General features: G+C 37.5%; 1 protein-coding gene across 1 annotated transcript in view; it reads right to left on the bottom strand.

Annotated features, from left to right (window-relative positions):
- Positions 1 to 11043, bottom strand: part of LOC111155171 (bone morphogenetic protein receptor type 1B) — a 99562-nt gene extending 88519 nt beyond the window's left edge. The window contains exon 1 of the mRNA XM_022515255.1: positions 10971 to 11043. Within this exon, the coding sequence (XP_022370963.1) occupies positions 10971 to 11043 (73 nt within the window). The remainder of the gene's footprint in view (positions 1 to 10970) is intronic.
- Positions 11044 to 17065: the final 6022 nt, after the last annotated feature.

Here is a 17065-nt window from a genome sequence, read left to right on the forward strand (position 1 = left end):
GACTATTAGACTGTAAGAAAACTGCTTTCTTCTTTACCCCTAAACAATTCTTATGATTTTTTATATAATAAGGTAATGATTCACTGAAAGCCACGGGAATAAGAAACAAAGAATCCAGACTAAGAACTAACATTATAGAACTTTTGGAGGGTGGTTTTGCTCAAGTGTCTTGAAAGTACAAATAGGTGATATGAAATCCTCAGCAGATCTTTAAAACCCCTTATGTAGCAAATACAAGAATCCAAACCAAGCCACAGGACAAATGACCAAATATTTTCATTCCATTTGCAAAACAAAACAAAACAAAACAAAACACCAGTCTGGATTCTCAATTACTGAAGAAATAGTCAGTGGAGAGGTAGAAAAATTACGATAAACACCACAGAAATTTTACCTGGTAAAGACAGTTCATCAATTATTCTAAAACATTCTACAACAACAGTCCAAAACCATAAAACCAAATGTGTAAATCTAAAGGATCCCAGTACAAATGACATCTTACAATGGGAAGGAACAATGACCTTGTAATTTTAGCATTAAGAAATAAATCTGTAGAGGTGTTAGCCCTCACTCTCAAGGTGTAAAGCTGCAGATCACATTTCTTGTTTGCACTAACAGCTACTCAGGATAGTTTACAAGTAATCTCTAGCTTAACATTTGCCGGAAATCTTGGGAAGAGGAGTAAGAAAAGGATGCCCCATTCTTCAATGAAGGATGCAAATTTTTTTTTTTTTTCTAAAAAGTAACTCAAATTTTTTCCTAACTTTGTCTTCTCACCTCAGATGGCAAGGTATGGTGGCTCAGAACTGTGGATAATTTGCAGTTCCATAAGCACGAAGTTAGGACATTCAAAAAATGGTTGAATATAGAGTACCTTTTACATATTAGCATGTATTTCAATAAATAGGAAAACTAAAGCGGAGGTCTTTGGTTCTGAGTTTTATCCATACGCTGAAATACTCATGGTGGGGGTAGTATGTGTTTTTATAATCTATTTCTTAAATAAAATGTTCATATGGCAAAGGCTTCATTTCAACCTTCTAAACATTCAGTCCAAATAGCAAATTTAGACATCAAATTTAAACGTTGTTCCCAAAAGAACATAAACTACACATGGAAACCCAAGTTCTGGTTCTGGCTCTAGAAGTGACAGACTTTCGAAAAGTAATCTGACAACTGCGTGCCTCACTGCCCTAACTTGTGAAAATGGGAAAACACAAAAAAGGGCGTTAAAATGAACGAGGTCTTTTTAAAATGTAGGGGCCTGTAACCTATATTTCTGCTGGGTTTACTTTAGGTTGGGCAGATGTTTGTTTATATAATGGCACTTTATTTTCTGTTAAAGGAAACCCTCGGCTCCATCATCCCACACACAAACTACTTCCGTTCTTACTTGAAAGGAAATTCCTTTTCAAGGTTCACAGTACATTAGAGACAGCTGCATTGCTGAGCTTCCTCCAGAAACTTTAAAAAGCTGCAGATGTAGCCCATGCATGACATGGATCATGGAATGAGACAATCTGAAGCATTGAGATCGCCCCTTCTCTTACCCTCTTTCAATGTTATATTTGCTGGGCTGTTGCTCGCCTACGTTAAGTGGGAGTGTATGTGTATGTGTGTGTGTGTGTGTGTTTATTTTAAATCAAGTCCCTGAGAGAAGGCAGGAGCTCTCTAAAGTGACTATCTTGAGTGCTAATTTCCAAAGCAAGATAAGGTAAAAAGTACATTTCCAGTTAATGACATTTTAACAACAGACAGTCACTACCTATTAACTTCCAAAGAGGCAATCCTCACACCAACCACACATTCCCTGGCTGTTTCCATATAGCCCTGGAACTCAGAAGTGTTTGTCTGGAAAACTCAATTCTGAACTAAGAACCAGCAAAAGAAGAATACTAAACTATGATCTTAAGAATTCTGCTATGGAACTTTTTCAGCAGAAGCAAAGGAGAGAGTTATGACTCAGTTTAGGTTCAGAAAAGTCCCTAGACCTCTAAATGTCCAAAAGACCAACTATTTTAATTGGGAATAACATGCTGAATGTAACTGGAGGTGGGTACAGGGCTCAGGAGCGACCACGCTCTGAAACAATTTCCAGGAACCTACCGGGTGTCCAGTGACTTTTTTGGAGAAAGAAATTAATTAATGCATCTGAGAAAGAAACCAGAAATTTGGGAGTCTCATTTCTGTTTCCCTCTCCCAGAAATCCTTCTGAAGCATTCCAAGTAAGTTAAGACTTAATATCCCTTCATCATTAGGAGCACAATTTTACTAGTGCTAGAACAACTGCTTGATTAAACAACAGGTCCCAGTAATATAACGTTTCCTGAAAGAACAGCTACACTGGATATGTGGTTAAGCCATTTTTGAAACAAATTCTGACAATTCCTTTCAAATACACATTACTAAAATAGGTTCTTCTTCTGGTCAGAAAAGGGAGTTTAGAGGTTCTGTCTGTAGGTAAAGAATGAACTGAAATTTATTAACTCCAATCCAGTGTTTCCCGGACCCCTTGAGGTAGCTTCATCAACTGCAGCTTTCTGGGCTCAGTTCTGAGATATTTGGCTTAGCAGATCTGGGATAGGGTGGAAGGAACTGCATCTCAAAAATGACTCCGTGAATCTGATGTAGGCAATACAGTGAACCACCCCGTGAGGAAAACGGCAGACTCCTTGTTTCTCAAATGGATGACTGAACATTGCTCACGGGTTCATCCTCAAGAGCCACCGAGCGGCCTCCAGCGGGTGCTCTCCGAAACACCTGCGGAAACCCTCCAATCTGGGCAGTCATGCCCGAGAGAGGCAGAACATCACCTGATTCTGAATTCAGGTCCCTTCCACCACACTGCACCAAGCTGCCACAGAGAAAACACATTGGCCAACGGCTATATTATTGTTGGCAAGCACCAGAATTTGCTCAAGACCTCTGCAAATGAAACCCAGCTGCTTAAGCTCAATACCAGATGTCTTCTACAACGTGTGGCTTTGATAGACTAAATGGAGCATAAGAAAGAGATGAAATATACGAAAATCTAATTTGCAAGATGTTTGTCATGAAGTCTGTGGAACAAAAAGAGACGGAAAATTATATTTTTCAATGCAAGAGGTTAAGTGGGGAAGATTAATAATATGCATAATAGCTGCTAAAATGCATGTTACGGATAAACTGTTAGTGTACATTCACAAAATCCATGCCAAACGCCATCTCCAAAAATGCCCGCTGAGAGAATGTCATGTGTCTGTGAAATCACATGATGGAGCACGAGCATCCTTCTTCCTTTAGACCCACTCCCCAGTTTGAACACGTTTTCACTCAGGGCCTAGGAAATTAGGTAGGAAATATTTAGTGATATTCTCTGATTTCAATATACTGTAATAATCCTGCGAAAACATCCATATAAGAAACACATGTGTGTGGCTATGTATATATGTAGAGGTAAAAAGGCAATTTGTTTAGCAGCCTCAGTTAAGTGCCCCCCCCACCCCCCGCCTCCCCGCCCACGCATTTCTGCTGTTACCATGTCACCCAGAACGCTCTGCTGTTGTTGTTTCCAGACCACTGCCCCAGTCTCAATAGCTTGGGGGATTTCAGAGCCCGCGTTAAACTCAGAGAGCCACTCAAGTATTCTGCCAACGAGCTGCTGCACATTCCCTCGCTCAAATGAGCTGATGGTTCAAGGGTAAATATAGCATATTACTTCTATAATATTAACCTTTTTTAAAAAATAGAAACATAAAAGTATTTTGTAATGGAATGTGAAAACAATACTCAATTGAGCATATCAACTTGAACCGAGACAAACATTCGGTTGGGATTTAGCCCCATAATAAAGTACCTAATCATTAAAATGGTGGGCAATGATAATTGGCAAGTTACTATTTTTTTCATTTTTGAGCAATACACTGTCTTAGTTTTCCTTTAGAGAGAAATCAAAATAAAGCTAAACACTTTAGCAAAGACCTAGTTTGATCACGAATATTTCTACAAACATAGTAACAGAAGGATAATTTCCTGCAGAGTTTGCAAAACAAACCTGGCCTCAGATTTTCTGAGGCTCCGCTGCTATTGGCCTTGGCATAGCTCATATCTGAAAGTAAACATAAAAGGCCAGGGGAAAAAAAAATAAGACTTCTTGTTATGCTAAATTGCTTCACACTCTGTTGGTATCTCATCAATGCAATTCCCACATCACAGAAGTTCCAGCGATGATGCAAAAGTGATGTAAGTCACTATTTTCCTTATATGTAAGGCTCCCGTTAAAATTGTGAAGATACTAAGATGAATATGAGACATTGTGTACTACAGGATACTATGAACTATGTGCACTGAAAAACTATGAACCAAAACCAGTTTTCTGCATGTACTCATGAGGTTTTTAAAAATCTCATGAATTAGATAGCTGTATCAATTTTCCTCCAGACTCCAGAAGGGATCAAAAGCATAGTTTCAGATATACAATTCCCAGAATCTGAACAAATGAAAAATGTATACTGCTCACCTAAAACCTGCAGCCTGTTTAGGGATCATAATGCAAAATTTACAAGAGGTTCTTTGCGCCATGTAAGGTTTACAACTACCTTTTTAATTAAGGAGTGAAAATTATATGCAACAATCTAACAGAACTAGTCTTCCAAGTGGTTGCACTACTTGTTTTACATATAATTTTTGCCACCAATTTGGTATCTTGAATTTTCTAGATAGCATCTTCTTTATAGAGAAAAAAAAAAATCATACCATTTCATTTACTGCTAAAATAATTCTGTAGAAACTACAGAAATATAGTACCATTATTTTTGGTAGTAACATTTTCTGGATACCAAAATTCATATAAAAATATTAAAGTGTTTTGTATAATTTTCCTCCTCATACAGCTAATAAATAACTCAGCAGCCAGGAGGAATTTATTTATAAACAAAAGGCACTAGAAATATTCATGTCACTATTACAAATGACAATGGCAACTACATCAGAGGTTTTTGATTGTCAATCTAATCCAAAACTTCTTCCAAAAAACTTCTGCCCAGGGTGTCTGTTGTTGGGTGGCCATCTTGGTACTGAGAGACTGCACACATCCCAGCTGGGTTAAGTACAATTACCGCAAGGGTCAGCAGCCAATCAAATTCTCTCTCCAAAAAAATTAGAAGTAAGAGGCAGTGAAACATTCATCAGTTAACTCTACAGAACTAAGCAAAAAATGTCTTGGAATAACAGGGAACACAGGCTAATGAGTATGGCTAGGGAGGTAGTCTTCTCTATATGCACTGGAGATACAGCAATAAATAAAATGGGCATAGCTTTTCCTCTAAGAAACTGAACTTCCAGGAGGAAAGTGACATGTATAATGATAAGTCATGATATGTTCTATAAAAGAAAAATAAAACTTACAATGAGGGATAATATCAAGGGGCTCTCACTTACTTTGGATTGTTAAGGAAAACTTAAGTGACATTTAAGCAAATGGATAAGCGAGAAGCAAAGAACTGTCCAGGCCCTGGAAACAGCATATATATATGAAACATCCATGGGGGTTAAAAGGTTTGGATGATTTCAAACAAGGAAAGACCCATGAGGTTGATGATCAATAGTTAGGGAGATGAACTGGGAGTTAGGGGCCGGCAGACACCAAGCCCTGCCAGCCAGGTAAAGATCTGGATTCTACCCTAAATGCAAGAGGTCTCCATTAAAGAATTCTAAAAAGAAAGAAGTAAAGAGACAGAGTCATATAGAGGAAAGAAGAGGGGAAACCCCTCAGAGATACAGATGAGTAGAAACCCAGACCTTCACGGCTTCTGTGTCCCACCAGGCCTGTGTTTCTGTCAGCTACTCAACTTCTTTCTGTACTCAAGTTTCCATTCTTTATGACCAAACTAGCAATACTAATAATGTGATTTTATATGAAAAGTTAACTAATTACTGAAGGAACGTGACAGAGATGATATCAAGTAGAGAGATCAGTTAATTCAAAAGCCAAAGTCTCTCCAATGTTAAAAGAAAAATGGTCGGTCTAAAAACAAGACTAAGGTTATTCTGAGCACACGGTCACAAAATAATCTTTAGAGATTTTTTTTTTTTTTAAGATTTTATTTATTGGGGCACCTGGGTGGCTCAGTGGCTTTAGCCTCTGCCTTCGGCTCAGGTCATGATCTCAGGGTCCTGGCATCGAGTCCCACATTGGGCTCTCTGCTTGGCAGGAGCCTGCTTCCTCCTCTCTCTGCCTACTTGTGATCTCTCTCTGTCAAATAAATAAATAAATTCTTAAAAAAAAAGATTTTATTTATTTATATGGCAGAGAGAGCGAGAGAAGGAAGACAAGCAGGGGGAGTAGGAGAGGGAGACACAGGCTTCCTTTGGAGCAGGGAGCCCGATGCTGGGCTCAATCCCAGGACACTGGGATCATGACCCGAGCCAAAGGCAGACGCTTAACAACTGAGCCCCCAGGTATCCCTAGAGATTTTAATATGAACATTTCTACAAAACAAACAAACAAACAAACAAAAAACACTAAAATGGAAAATGTAACTATTTCACAGATGGAAAAAAGTATAATAATCAAGACCCTAAGAGTCCATCTGAACCCAAAATATAGCAAAAGAAAGCTTGACTGGCAATTTAACTGATTAAGAGAATTTCCTTATAACTAACTGCCAATATACTTTGTCTTATTTAAAGATTTTCCCTGTGTCCTGTATGAATTCTAAAATTAGGTATGTATTTGAAAAATTAGGGGACAAAAAAACATATTCATAATTTGTTCCTGGCAGTTCTAAGTCAATAAAAGATTTGTAAAATGTTATTTCAGAAAGAAAAAAAAAAAAAAGCCATTTCAGATTCAACTAGCTTAGAGGCCAAAGGGGGAAAAGAAAAAAAAAAAAAACTTTGAGTACTCTGATCTAATGCTATTATTCTTCCAGAAGCCTTCAGATATTTGTGATTTTAAAGCTTAAAAAATATGTATGCACTGATACACACAAACACGCACACACACAGTTCACATCTATGATTGCCACCATTAAAGAATATAACTTCCTATAACAAAAGTAAAGCCAAATAATTGGAGTTTGTGCTCAATAGTTATGTGAACGTCTATTGTCAACTATACTCTGAAGAATTTAAGTTGAGAACTACAGTTTAGCCACTTTCCTCCCAGGTAAATTACCACAGAGATCAAATTTCTTACATCTGTGATGCTCACCACAACTTGCAGTTACTGCCGATTAATAGCCTGAGATTAATTGTTGGAAGTGCCACATAATAGCTGTAGGAGAAAACATTTTAAACACAGACCCACATTTATGCATTTAACAGCTGTGTTGGTCTAACAGTTCAGATTTTCACTGTATTTTGCCATATGGTAACAAGGATCATTTTTCATTTAAAAATATTACCAAAAATTGATGCCCTATAGGAATATTGCCATTCCCGTTTTGAAACCACACATTCACAGCCCATGTCTGTTATCCACCTGTTATTATATTCTCTACTGGCCTTAATTTTAGTTAAAATATTTAATAACATAGTTTTGTTTTGTTTTTTTTAATTTTAAATGAGTGCCAACCAGATCAAACACAGATATTATAAATAGGAAACCTATGGAGTAGGACCTGGCAATGAAGAGGCAGAATGCAATATCTGGGTTCTATAAAACTGTAGGAGCCAGGAAGACTGGGACTTATTTTTGTTCCCCAGGCTTAGGGATTTTCCTGTATTCAAAAACAGCTGATTACTTCCTATCTCACCTTTTTTTCCTATAACTCATTATTGATGGAGAATTACTCCTAAGGACAAAAAGTTGGCTATCAATTTTGACTTTAATCTGATTGCTGAGATAATCTATGACCATGATTTTATGGCGGGGGAAAGGGACAGTAGAAATGTTCACATATATATTTAACAGGAAGCTAAATAAAAGTCTCACTCTTTTAAATGCCAGAACATGAGGCCCATCCATGTCAGGAAAGGCACACTATTGCCACCAATGTGTTAGAACAATAAACAGAAAGAGTCCTTTAGTTTTTAGGTCTGTCAGTTGATCACATTTATAACCTCACTAAATTCCTTTGGCACAACTTAAGAAGAATAGTAGTGACCAAAGTGATACTTTAATACTGTTTACCTATTGCACTACATTCGCCACGATTGCCTGCGATTTTCTAACTGTGTTTTAAAAATAAAGGGGCAGCTCAATCCTCAAAAGAAAACATTTCACAAGTAGAAATGAACACTGCAGATTTTCGCCACTCCAGGTCCTATTTTCACTTTTAGAAAAAAGCAATTCTGCATTTGATGATTCTAGCTTTAAAAAAAAAAAAAAAAAAAATCCATCTGGGAAGCAATTGGCAACGTGCCAATATAAAAAACACAAAGTTCAAATCTTCTACCAAGATGTACCTTTGTCTCCTTTTCTCTTAAGCCTGTATCTTCTCAAGGGAAACATTCAAGAAACAATTTAAGCAATGATAAGATTTAAGATGAGTCACCTACCCATGGGCCACCCTAGCTATTCTGTTCCAAGTGAGAATTCTCTTTTCCACGTTCTGTGACTCTACAGAGACTGGTTCCATTTATGGTAGAACTAGAGTGTTGTACATATTTCTTTCATATAAAACTTTTAGGTTTCCATAGTATAATAAACAAAATATTTGTATTAGCCAGATGCTCACGTTCTCCAAATGTCTCAAGCTGTCATTTTGAAATACAGTTACTTTTAAGAAAAATTAAAGGTCTCAGAACAATACTCTTGGCTTTGCCATTCACTTAAGAATCACAATCACTTCATTGTATTTACCAGTTTTGTGATCATCATTTTTACTGAAATACATGCAGAATTAATGATCATAAAGTATTACAAGTTATCAATGAATAACAACTTTGATAGTCAAAGTTGCTTAGTCTTGATTAAACTAATAGTCCTTGTCTGTAGCACATTTTGTCTTCATTGGGGCAAAATCATAAAAACCAGGAAGCTTATTTTTTATAAAACTATTATAAAAGTTTACAGGTAGAGAAACTCCTTTAAAAAAATTAAAAGTTTATTTGTGACAAAGCTGGAAATACATGTTAAGATTTAGTATGCCAATCACACTAAGGTGAGTTATCAGAGTCTTTTAAAATCAGGTCTCGATTTACATTTCCAGCTTGGGTGTCCTCTATTTCTGCATAAACTATTAACAGTAATATGAATAGTAACAAATGCTCAGGAAATACTATGTGTTACAGACGCTGTTCTAAGTGCTTTACATGCACGTGCCCATTTAGTAATAAAATTGACCCTAAGGTAAGTATTCTTATTATCCCTATTTTACAGTTGAGAAAATTGAGGAACTAATAAGATATCTTTAAGTAGTAGAGCTAAGATGCAAACATTCTGGATCCAGATTTAATACTCTTAACCACGCTGCTATAGAATAAATTGTAGAAACACACACACACACACACACACACACACACACACACACACACACGAAAGAGCTCTGGACAGAGAATTTAAAAGACTGTGTTACCCAGAGAGAGGCAAGGAATGTTCCTGAGCTTCAACCTCCTCACCAGAAAAGTAAAATAGTTCTCCAGTATTATTTTAAGGTACATTCTAACCCTAGTATTTGTGATTCAAAAGTTCAGCGTGTAGCATATGGGCCTCTCCTTTTTACTGACATAAACCAATAATGAGATCAGGTATTCGTATTTTTCAAGGAAAACGCTAAAAGAGTGAAAAATTAGCTTCAGGCAATCACGAAATAGTAGCAGCATGAATAGAGGAATAAGAATTTCACCTACATATATCATTCCTTGAGCTTCCTGGAACATTCTTAAGAAACAGTTTCCCTGAGGCTTTTCTACTGTCTTCTGGAAGGCACCATATTATTATAACAACTTTTGGAAAATAAATTAACAAATCAGGTAAATCAACTACCTACTGTTCCTTCATATCAACACATAAAACTCCTTTGGGTTACACTTACCCATGCCAGAAATTAAAAGCTTTTTTTCATAGAGCCAAGACACAACATATAATATTGTGCTAGTGCCATGGAATATTTGAGATTATGAAACATGTATCTTACAAATGCCAATCAAAAGTACAAGCCAATTGATAATATACACACTTCCCAAATAAATAGTATTGCCAAAGTGGTTCTATAAAACACATTCACAAGGACATGAGACTGAACTGTAAATGCATTTCCATTTTATCCATATTTCTTTTGTCACCTGGCTTAATTTTATACAGCCACTCTCTTCTTATCTCTAACTTCATGACTCCCTCATTGCAAATCACTATCACAGAGAGTTGTTTCAGAAATTGTTTCATTACATTATCTTTCCTGTATTTTGAAGAGAGTTTATCTGCTTTTACAATTACTCTTTTATTTAAAAGTTTAAAGTAACTTTTAAAAATTGCCATCCTTTAGCCAACTTTATACAAGAATAATTCTGGACAAAATGATAACTAAGCAAGCCCTTGTTCTGAAATGTGGACAAACATCTGACCTATTCACAATTTATAATTATTGTGATCATAAAACTGGAGATTTACTCAAGGCATCTACATAAAAGTTATAATGAACTTCAAAGTTAATCAGCTAACCTATAAAATCTAACAGTATTCACATTTAAATGATCAAAACAAAGTTTATTAGAATTATTTTTGTAAATTCTTCATATACAAACTGTCTCAGTATGTTGACAAGCAACTTCACATTCAAAGTTCCAAACTGGATTGGATTTAATTCTTAATTACTAGAAAAAAACAGAAACTTTGATTCCCTTTAAAATCATCCTCCTATGCTATCTAGCAAGCTTTTGCCCAAATAGAAAAAAAGTAGTAAAATTACAGAGCAGTTGGAGGATGGGGACTGGAAATGTTTAGCCACTGTACTTCTGCCCAGAACCTCCCCTCTGTGATAAAAGCCACACAACCTGACATTAACGCAGCCCCCTGTCAGCACTGTACCATGGGGCACTGATCTTACCCCTCGTGTGCATAGACAGAAGAATGAGCAAGGAAATGTGAAGCTGCCAGTTTAGTTCTTCCAGCCAACCCATTGCGCAGAAGAGCAGTCAATGTGACCCGCCTGTTTCAGCCTCCTGTTTCTTGCCTTTCCTCCTTTCACTGAGCCTTCTCTGTTGCCACTCTTGTCAGAGCTTCCGGCAAGCCTGCCAGCAAGCCTGAGACAGGACCGTGAAAGACAAGCCTGTTACAAACTGGTTCTGTCACCACAGACTTCAACCGATCACCTCGTGGGGAGGACAACAAAGGGCGGTGAGGACCCTGAGCTGGATTGTTTTCTTAAGAAAGGAGCCTGACCCAGCTGCCCACACAAGGGCCAGCGCATGGGGAGGGGAGGAATCTCTCTGCACTGGCCATGCCAAAGTCCCCCAAATCTCTCAGGCAGCTAGGAAGGGACTGCAAAGCCACACGCACCTATACTTGGCTGTCATGAAATAGCTTACTTCTTTTGTCGAGATTTTTTTTTCTTACTAAGAATTGTTCACTGTTTGGGAATTGTAGCGAGACAAGGAAAAATGCTTTTTTTTGATGAGATGATAGAAAGAGTGCAAGAGTCCTAAAATGTCATGTTAGGACACTTTTCTCACATGACTATTTAAATATTAGAACAAATGCCTCTGAATCAAGGGCACAGATATGAAAAAGGGTCCCGTGTAAAGAGTATCTTTAATGAATATTTCAAGTTAAAGTATTTCAGTTAAGCTAGTCATTAATCAACTAATTTTAAGTGACTATAGTCTGAGGTTTCCTATGTAGAAAAAGTATATGAACCTAACCCATCTTATTAACAGAAGTTATTCAATTTTTTAAGATTTTTACTGTAATTGTGCCTCAACAAAAACTATGAACAATTTGTAAAATTCCACTTTCAATGATATCCCAAGTGGCCTTCTTTTAATACTAAAGAACATTTTTGAAGGCTATTTGTTGTATTTGACTCTGGGAACTGTCAATCCTAGAAGAACAGCAAGAAATATAAATGAATTGACTGTATATGGAGAAACTACAATGTCACCATAGATATAAACAGAAGTAGTTATTAAAATGCCATCAGTTTACATGATAAAGGATTTATGGTAATGAAATAAGAGACATATTTCAATGTTTATATCTCAGATAACGTCAGAACGTGTTTATTTGATATTTTAAGGATGCTTTTCTTGGAAAAAAATCTCTGCCATCTTCTCACTCTTAAGAGAATGACGCTCCCACCCCTCCACACACTCTAACACCTCCCAGCACTACCCAACTAGGTGCCATTCAAATCCACACTCCAGTTAGGAATACCAAAAATTGCTTTGTATTAATTTACAAATATGACTCTCAATCCAATGCCCTCAATTCACATATTCATGAAATAAAATATAAAAGAAATATGGCATTTTTAATCACATATGAGATTCTGGAATATCCTAAACTTCAGAAACTATACATTTTGTATTGCACAGAAGCCATGCAACTGACTTGTCAGAAAACTTAAGTCGGGGTGGTATCATTTTAGTACCATTTATCTATATCCTTTTCAGCTAAGAAGGGAGACTGAGGCATACTAAAATGTTTAAGAATGATCAGGAGCAGAAGTAATATGTGGGAAAAGATGACAAAAATCAAGCCGTAGAATCTCCTGTTCAAACTTTCTATATTCGGCTCAGAGCCACATCACAACATGGTTCCACTGCCAATTTGGAACCCAGCCTTGAGCTCTGAGAGGATGAGTGAATGGCTGAAATGTGGGACAGCTCCCACTGCTCGCATTTCCCCAATATGAGCATCCATAAATGGTTCAAAGCCTAAAGAGAGAGCTGTTGCTTTCTCCCTAGAATCCTAATTCAGTACAAAGCAATTCATATCAGCAATCATTTCTAATTTTGTACTACATGCTCGCTGAAATAACTGTACTCAAGCAGTTTACAGTGCCACAGCAAAAACAGTATACATAAATAGAGAACTGTGAAGAATGTAACATTTTAAGATGAAGTGTCCTCAAATGGAATAAAGATGGAAAATCAGAGTAAGAGATGGATTAGACTGGGCCACAAAACTGAAGGGAGAGATGGATGCTGAATTAAAATTGAATTTATACAGCAATAGAGGAGGAGATGGAAAGGAAGAAATTATATGAGCAAGGATTAGAGGTAGGATTAAATATTTCATTTGTGTAATAGCATGAGAAGAAAGATCTTACTGGAGCAGACCGCTCCTATTAGTAAATGGCTGGAGAGAAACCTAGACAGAGTGGAACCAGACGGTGCAGGACTCAAAAACGTAGATTATAGAGTTTAGACTATATATTACATAAATAACTAAAGGCTTTTGAATACAGACCAGCTTGATGAATTTAAAAAAAAGGGGGGGGGTTTAGAAATTCAACATATAGGATGAGTTTCTGAACCTGAGCTTCTAACTCTGAGGAGAAGCGAAAATCAGAAGCATGAAGAGAGGCTCCCACTTAGTCCATCTTTATGGTAATGCAAACTTCCTTCTTTCATTATTATACTAAGAAATTCAAAATGAATTTATCCATATTAACTCCCTCCATTCTGCCTTTTATTGTTTAATATATGCTGGGTGCCAACCATGAAAGAGATGCTCTATAAAATGTAGAGTTATGGTCCAGACAATAAGGCTCAAAAGATTTAATAAAACCACCCCCAGATTGGCATATGACTTAAGCCACTCACCCTGCAGTACACACCGAAGGAGGCTTCAAAGGAAGCTCTCAGAGAATATTAACAGGAAGGTGTCCATTTGAAACATGAGAGAAGGGCAAGGAAAGAAAAAAGGAAGACTACAGCTAGTACTGCCCGTATGAGTAGAATGTGCACTGCTACCTGCCAACTGTCAAATTCTTCAACAGATCTGCTCATTCTAGATTTATGGAACCTGAAGTCAAGAGCCTAGTTGTGCTATCCATGTAACCTTGGACAAATCATGTGAACTTTGTTCTACACTTTGGTCATTACCTAACATAGAGTTTTATACAGATCAGACAAGTATATGAGTATTAATTACTGAATACGGTGCCGAGAACAAAGGTAAATATCAGAAAATGGTCAATTTCCAAAACTCTCTCACTAATCACGCCCCTGCCTCCTGGCAAAAAAAAAAAAAAAAAGAAAAGAAAAAGAAAAAGAAAAGAAAAGAAAAAAATCCCTTGTTAATGGTAACGTTCTTTAATGTAACATTTGCCAAACTGTTCACTCATAACACAAAGATACAAATTGTGACTTATGTTAGTTAAATCAGGTTTTAAAAATTCGAATTACACCTGCAAAGGCAAATGTTTAATCCGTCTACTTTTACTTAATTCATTGAACATTCATACAATTGAAGTAGATGTATATGACATTACTGTTTTAATAATTTCAAACTGCGACTCATTCTCACATAGAAACTCCCCGAATGCACCCATTTTATGTATATATGCAGTTTTTGTTTTTTTTTTAATTTGATAGACAGAGATCACAAGTAGGCAGAGAGGCAGGCAGGAGGGAGAGGAGGAAGCAGGTTCCCCGCTAAGCAGAGAGCCCCATACGGGGCTCGATCCCAGGACCCTGGGATCATGACCTGAGCGGAAGGCAGAGGCTCTAACCCACTGAGCCACCCAGGTGCCCCTGCAGTTTTTAAACTGAACTGGGGGAACTGTATCTAGTAATGGGATAGGAGACCATTTAAGAGACAGTACCTGCCTGCAGGACACAACTGCCCCTGTAAGTTGAGGACAAATGTACAATGGAATGATGACTCTGCAGGACAGCCACTGCCGGGGAACGGCAGGAAAACGGAAAGTACAATGGACAAAGATGAATTCGGACTGGGGGTGGGGACTGGACTTGCGGGGGAGGAGGCATGCCAACTAGGTCTTCAAAGATAAGTAGGAATTCACTGGGTGAAGGGAGGGCAAAGGGAGCCTAAGCAAAGGGAATGGCGAAAAAAAGAGACTCAGGAATAAGAAAAAGAGCAATGGCCGCTAAGAGAACATGGGAGCCCACATATGCCTTGAGAACAGATAGACGTTAGGCTGGGAAAGTAGATGGGAGAAGGTGGGAAGGACCTCTGTCTCATAATGTGATTTTGTGGGAAGGCATGCCTTCATTTCTGGAGGAGATATTTGCACAGTTTATTTTCCATCATGCGAACTGACTACAACTACGTCTCGCAGCTGATTACATTTCAAAAGAAACCATGAGGTTGTGAAAACTACGATGATAAGTGCATTCCTTTGTATCTAAGAAAATGTTAACAACATCCTTCTAATCCTTGATAAGAACAACAAAGTGTTATTTTCTTTATTATTTGAAAGTCCCTGCAAATACTGTTTGGAACAACATAAGCTTTTTAATTAAACTTCTATTCAAACTCACAGGCACATAAAAACAACAGTTGTTTCCTTCTTCCTTTTGCAAGCCATAGCATTTGAGGACCCTACCATTCCGTTGAGTTTTGCCCTAAAATATTTTCTTTAAACTTTTCAGAATTGTACTGACTAATTCATCTTCCGACTCTGATTTTCAGCCATACACTCACACAATGACACAAAAAGTTACTGCATTACGGGGGAACACATGAACAATAGAACTCGAGTGTACAAAAACTTATCTCCTGACTCGGGTTTATAAAAACCGCAACTTCGGCCGCATTCGGGCTGCCTCCTACCTCCCCACCCCGGTCTCATTTGCAGCCTTCCACATCACTGGTCATTAACAAGTCGAAGCTCCCTTCGGCTGCCCAGTGAAAGACCAGCACATATAAACAATCCCTTCCTCCCTCTGACAAGCGACACATTATTCTGAGCACGTCTCCTCTCTGCTTTCATTGCTCTGCCAATGTCCCCTGTGAGTGGGAAGGGGTAAAAGGAGAGAGAAAATATCCCACAACTTGTCTAAAGCGTGTAGAGGATGATTTGTGTTCTTACTTACGGGATATGACTGTCACTGTTGATCTGCTTTCAGGCCTAGATTACGTGTGATAAGGGCTGACCTTCTTTAAGTATTCACACATTATGCACTCATGGAGAGAAGGCAGGACACAAAAGTCCTTCAGATGTTCTGGACATCAATCAAGTGCACAGCATGAAGCCTGCCAAACTTTTCTTCCATTTACTCGGGGAGAGGAAGGGGAATCCAAGACAGACTTAATAAAGTTTAAAGCTGTGCCACAGTATATTTGGGGAGACCATTGTTATTAAAAGGGTGCTGTTTGAAAAAAATTCTCTATAGTTACAACAAGCAACAAAGACATTCATACACAAATATAAAGAGACCACTAGGTTTCACTGCAGCTTTAAAATTTTAAAACTTTTACTATACAACAACCAGGTCTCGATGGCTTGAGCAGATTGCCTTTTTTTTTTCCCTGAAATAATTGCTAAGGATATATTTCAAAAACTAAAGACATAAATTTTTTGTAGCAGCAATACATAATAGGTACCTTTTTTGAGGCATTTATAAAAGTAATAGAGGAAACCACATTTGTCATGAAATACTCTGAACATATCTTCATATAATTTAAGCACTAATCAACACCACGAACCATTTTCCACCTAATACAAATATTATCATTATTAACAGGCTAGAGCCTCAATATTAGGTGATAGAAGTGACAACATCTTCTGATACAGGCTTTCAGTGTTCGTCTTTCACCACTGCTACTCCCCACAACTCATTAAAGGGATTTGAGATGGCTTTTGAAAAAGAACAAATAAGTCCCAAACTGTATTCTCCTAAAACACTGTAACACTGTGTACTCGGAGGGTATAATTTGATCGACAGCACAACCAAACCCATCAAAGCAAAATGCTTCAAGGAACTTCATAACAGAATGATATCTTAAATCTATAACAGTATCGTTTTCTTACTGATTGCAGAGTTCTTTTTATGAGCTCATGTTAGACCATGAATATAACAAGGCTATGCACAGCCTGCATACAAAATAAGAAGACTAGACACAAAAAGCAATTAACATTAAAGAATAAGAGGAGAACTAAAGGCAACTTGCATGATTCAACTACCAATGAAAATTAATCCAGTGAATTTGCTAAGTTCTACAGCTAAACTA

The sequence above is a fragment of the Enhydra lutris genome, unplaced genomic scaffold, assembly GCF_002288905.1.
Source record: "Enhydra lutris kenyoni isolate GAN:26980312 unplaced genomic scaffold, ASM228890v2 scaffoldscaffold3, whole genome shotgun sequence".
Taxonomy (NCBI): Eukaryota; Metazoa; Chordata; class Mammalia; order Carnivora; family Mustelidae; genus Enhydra; species Enhydra lutris.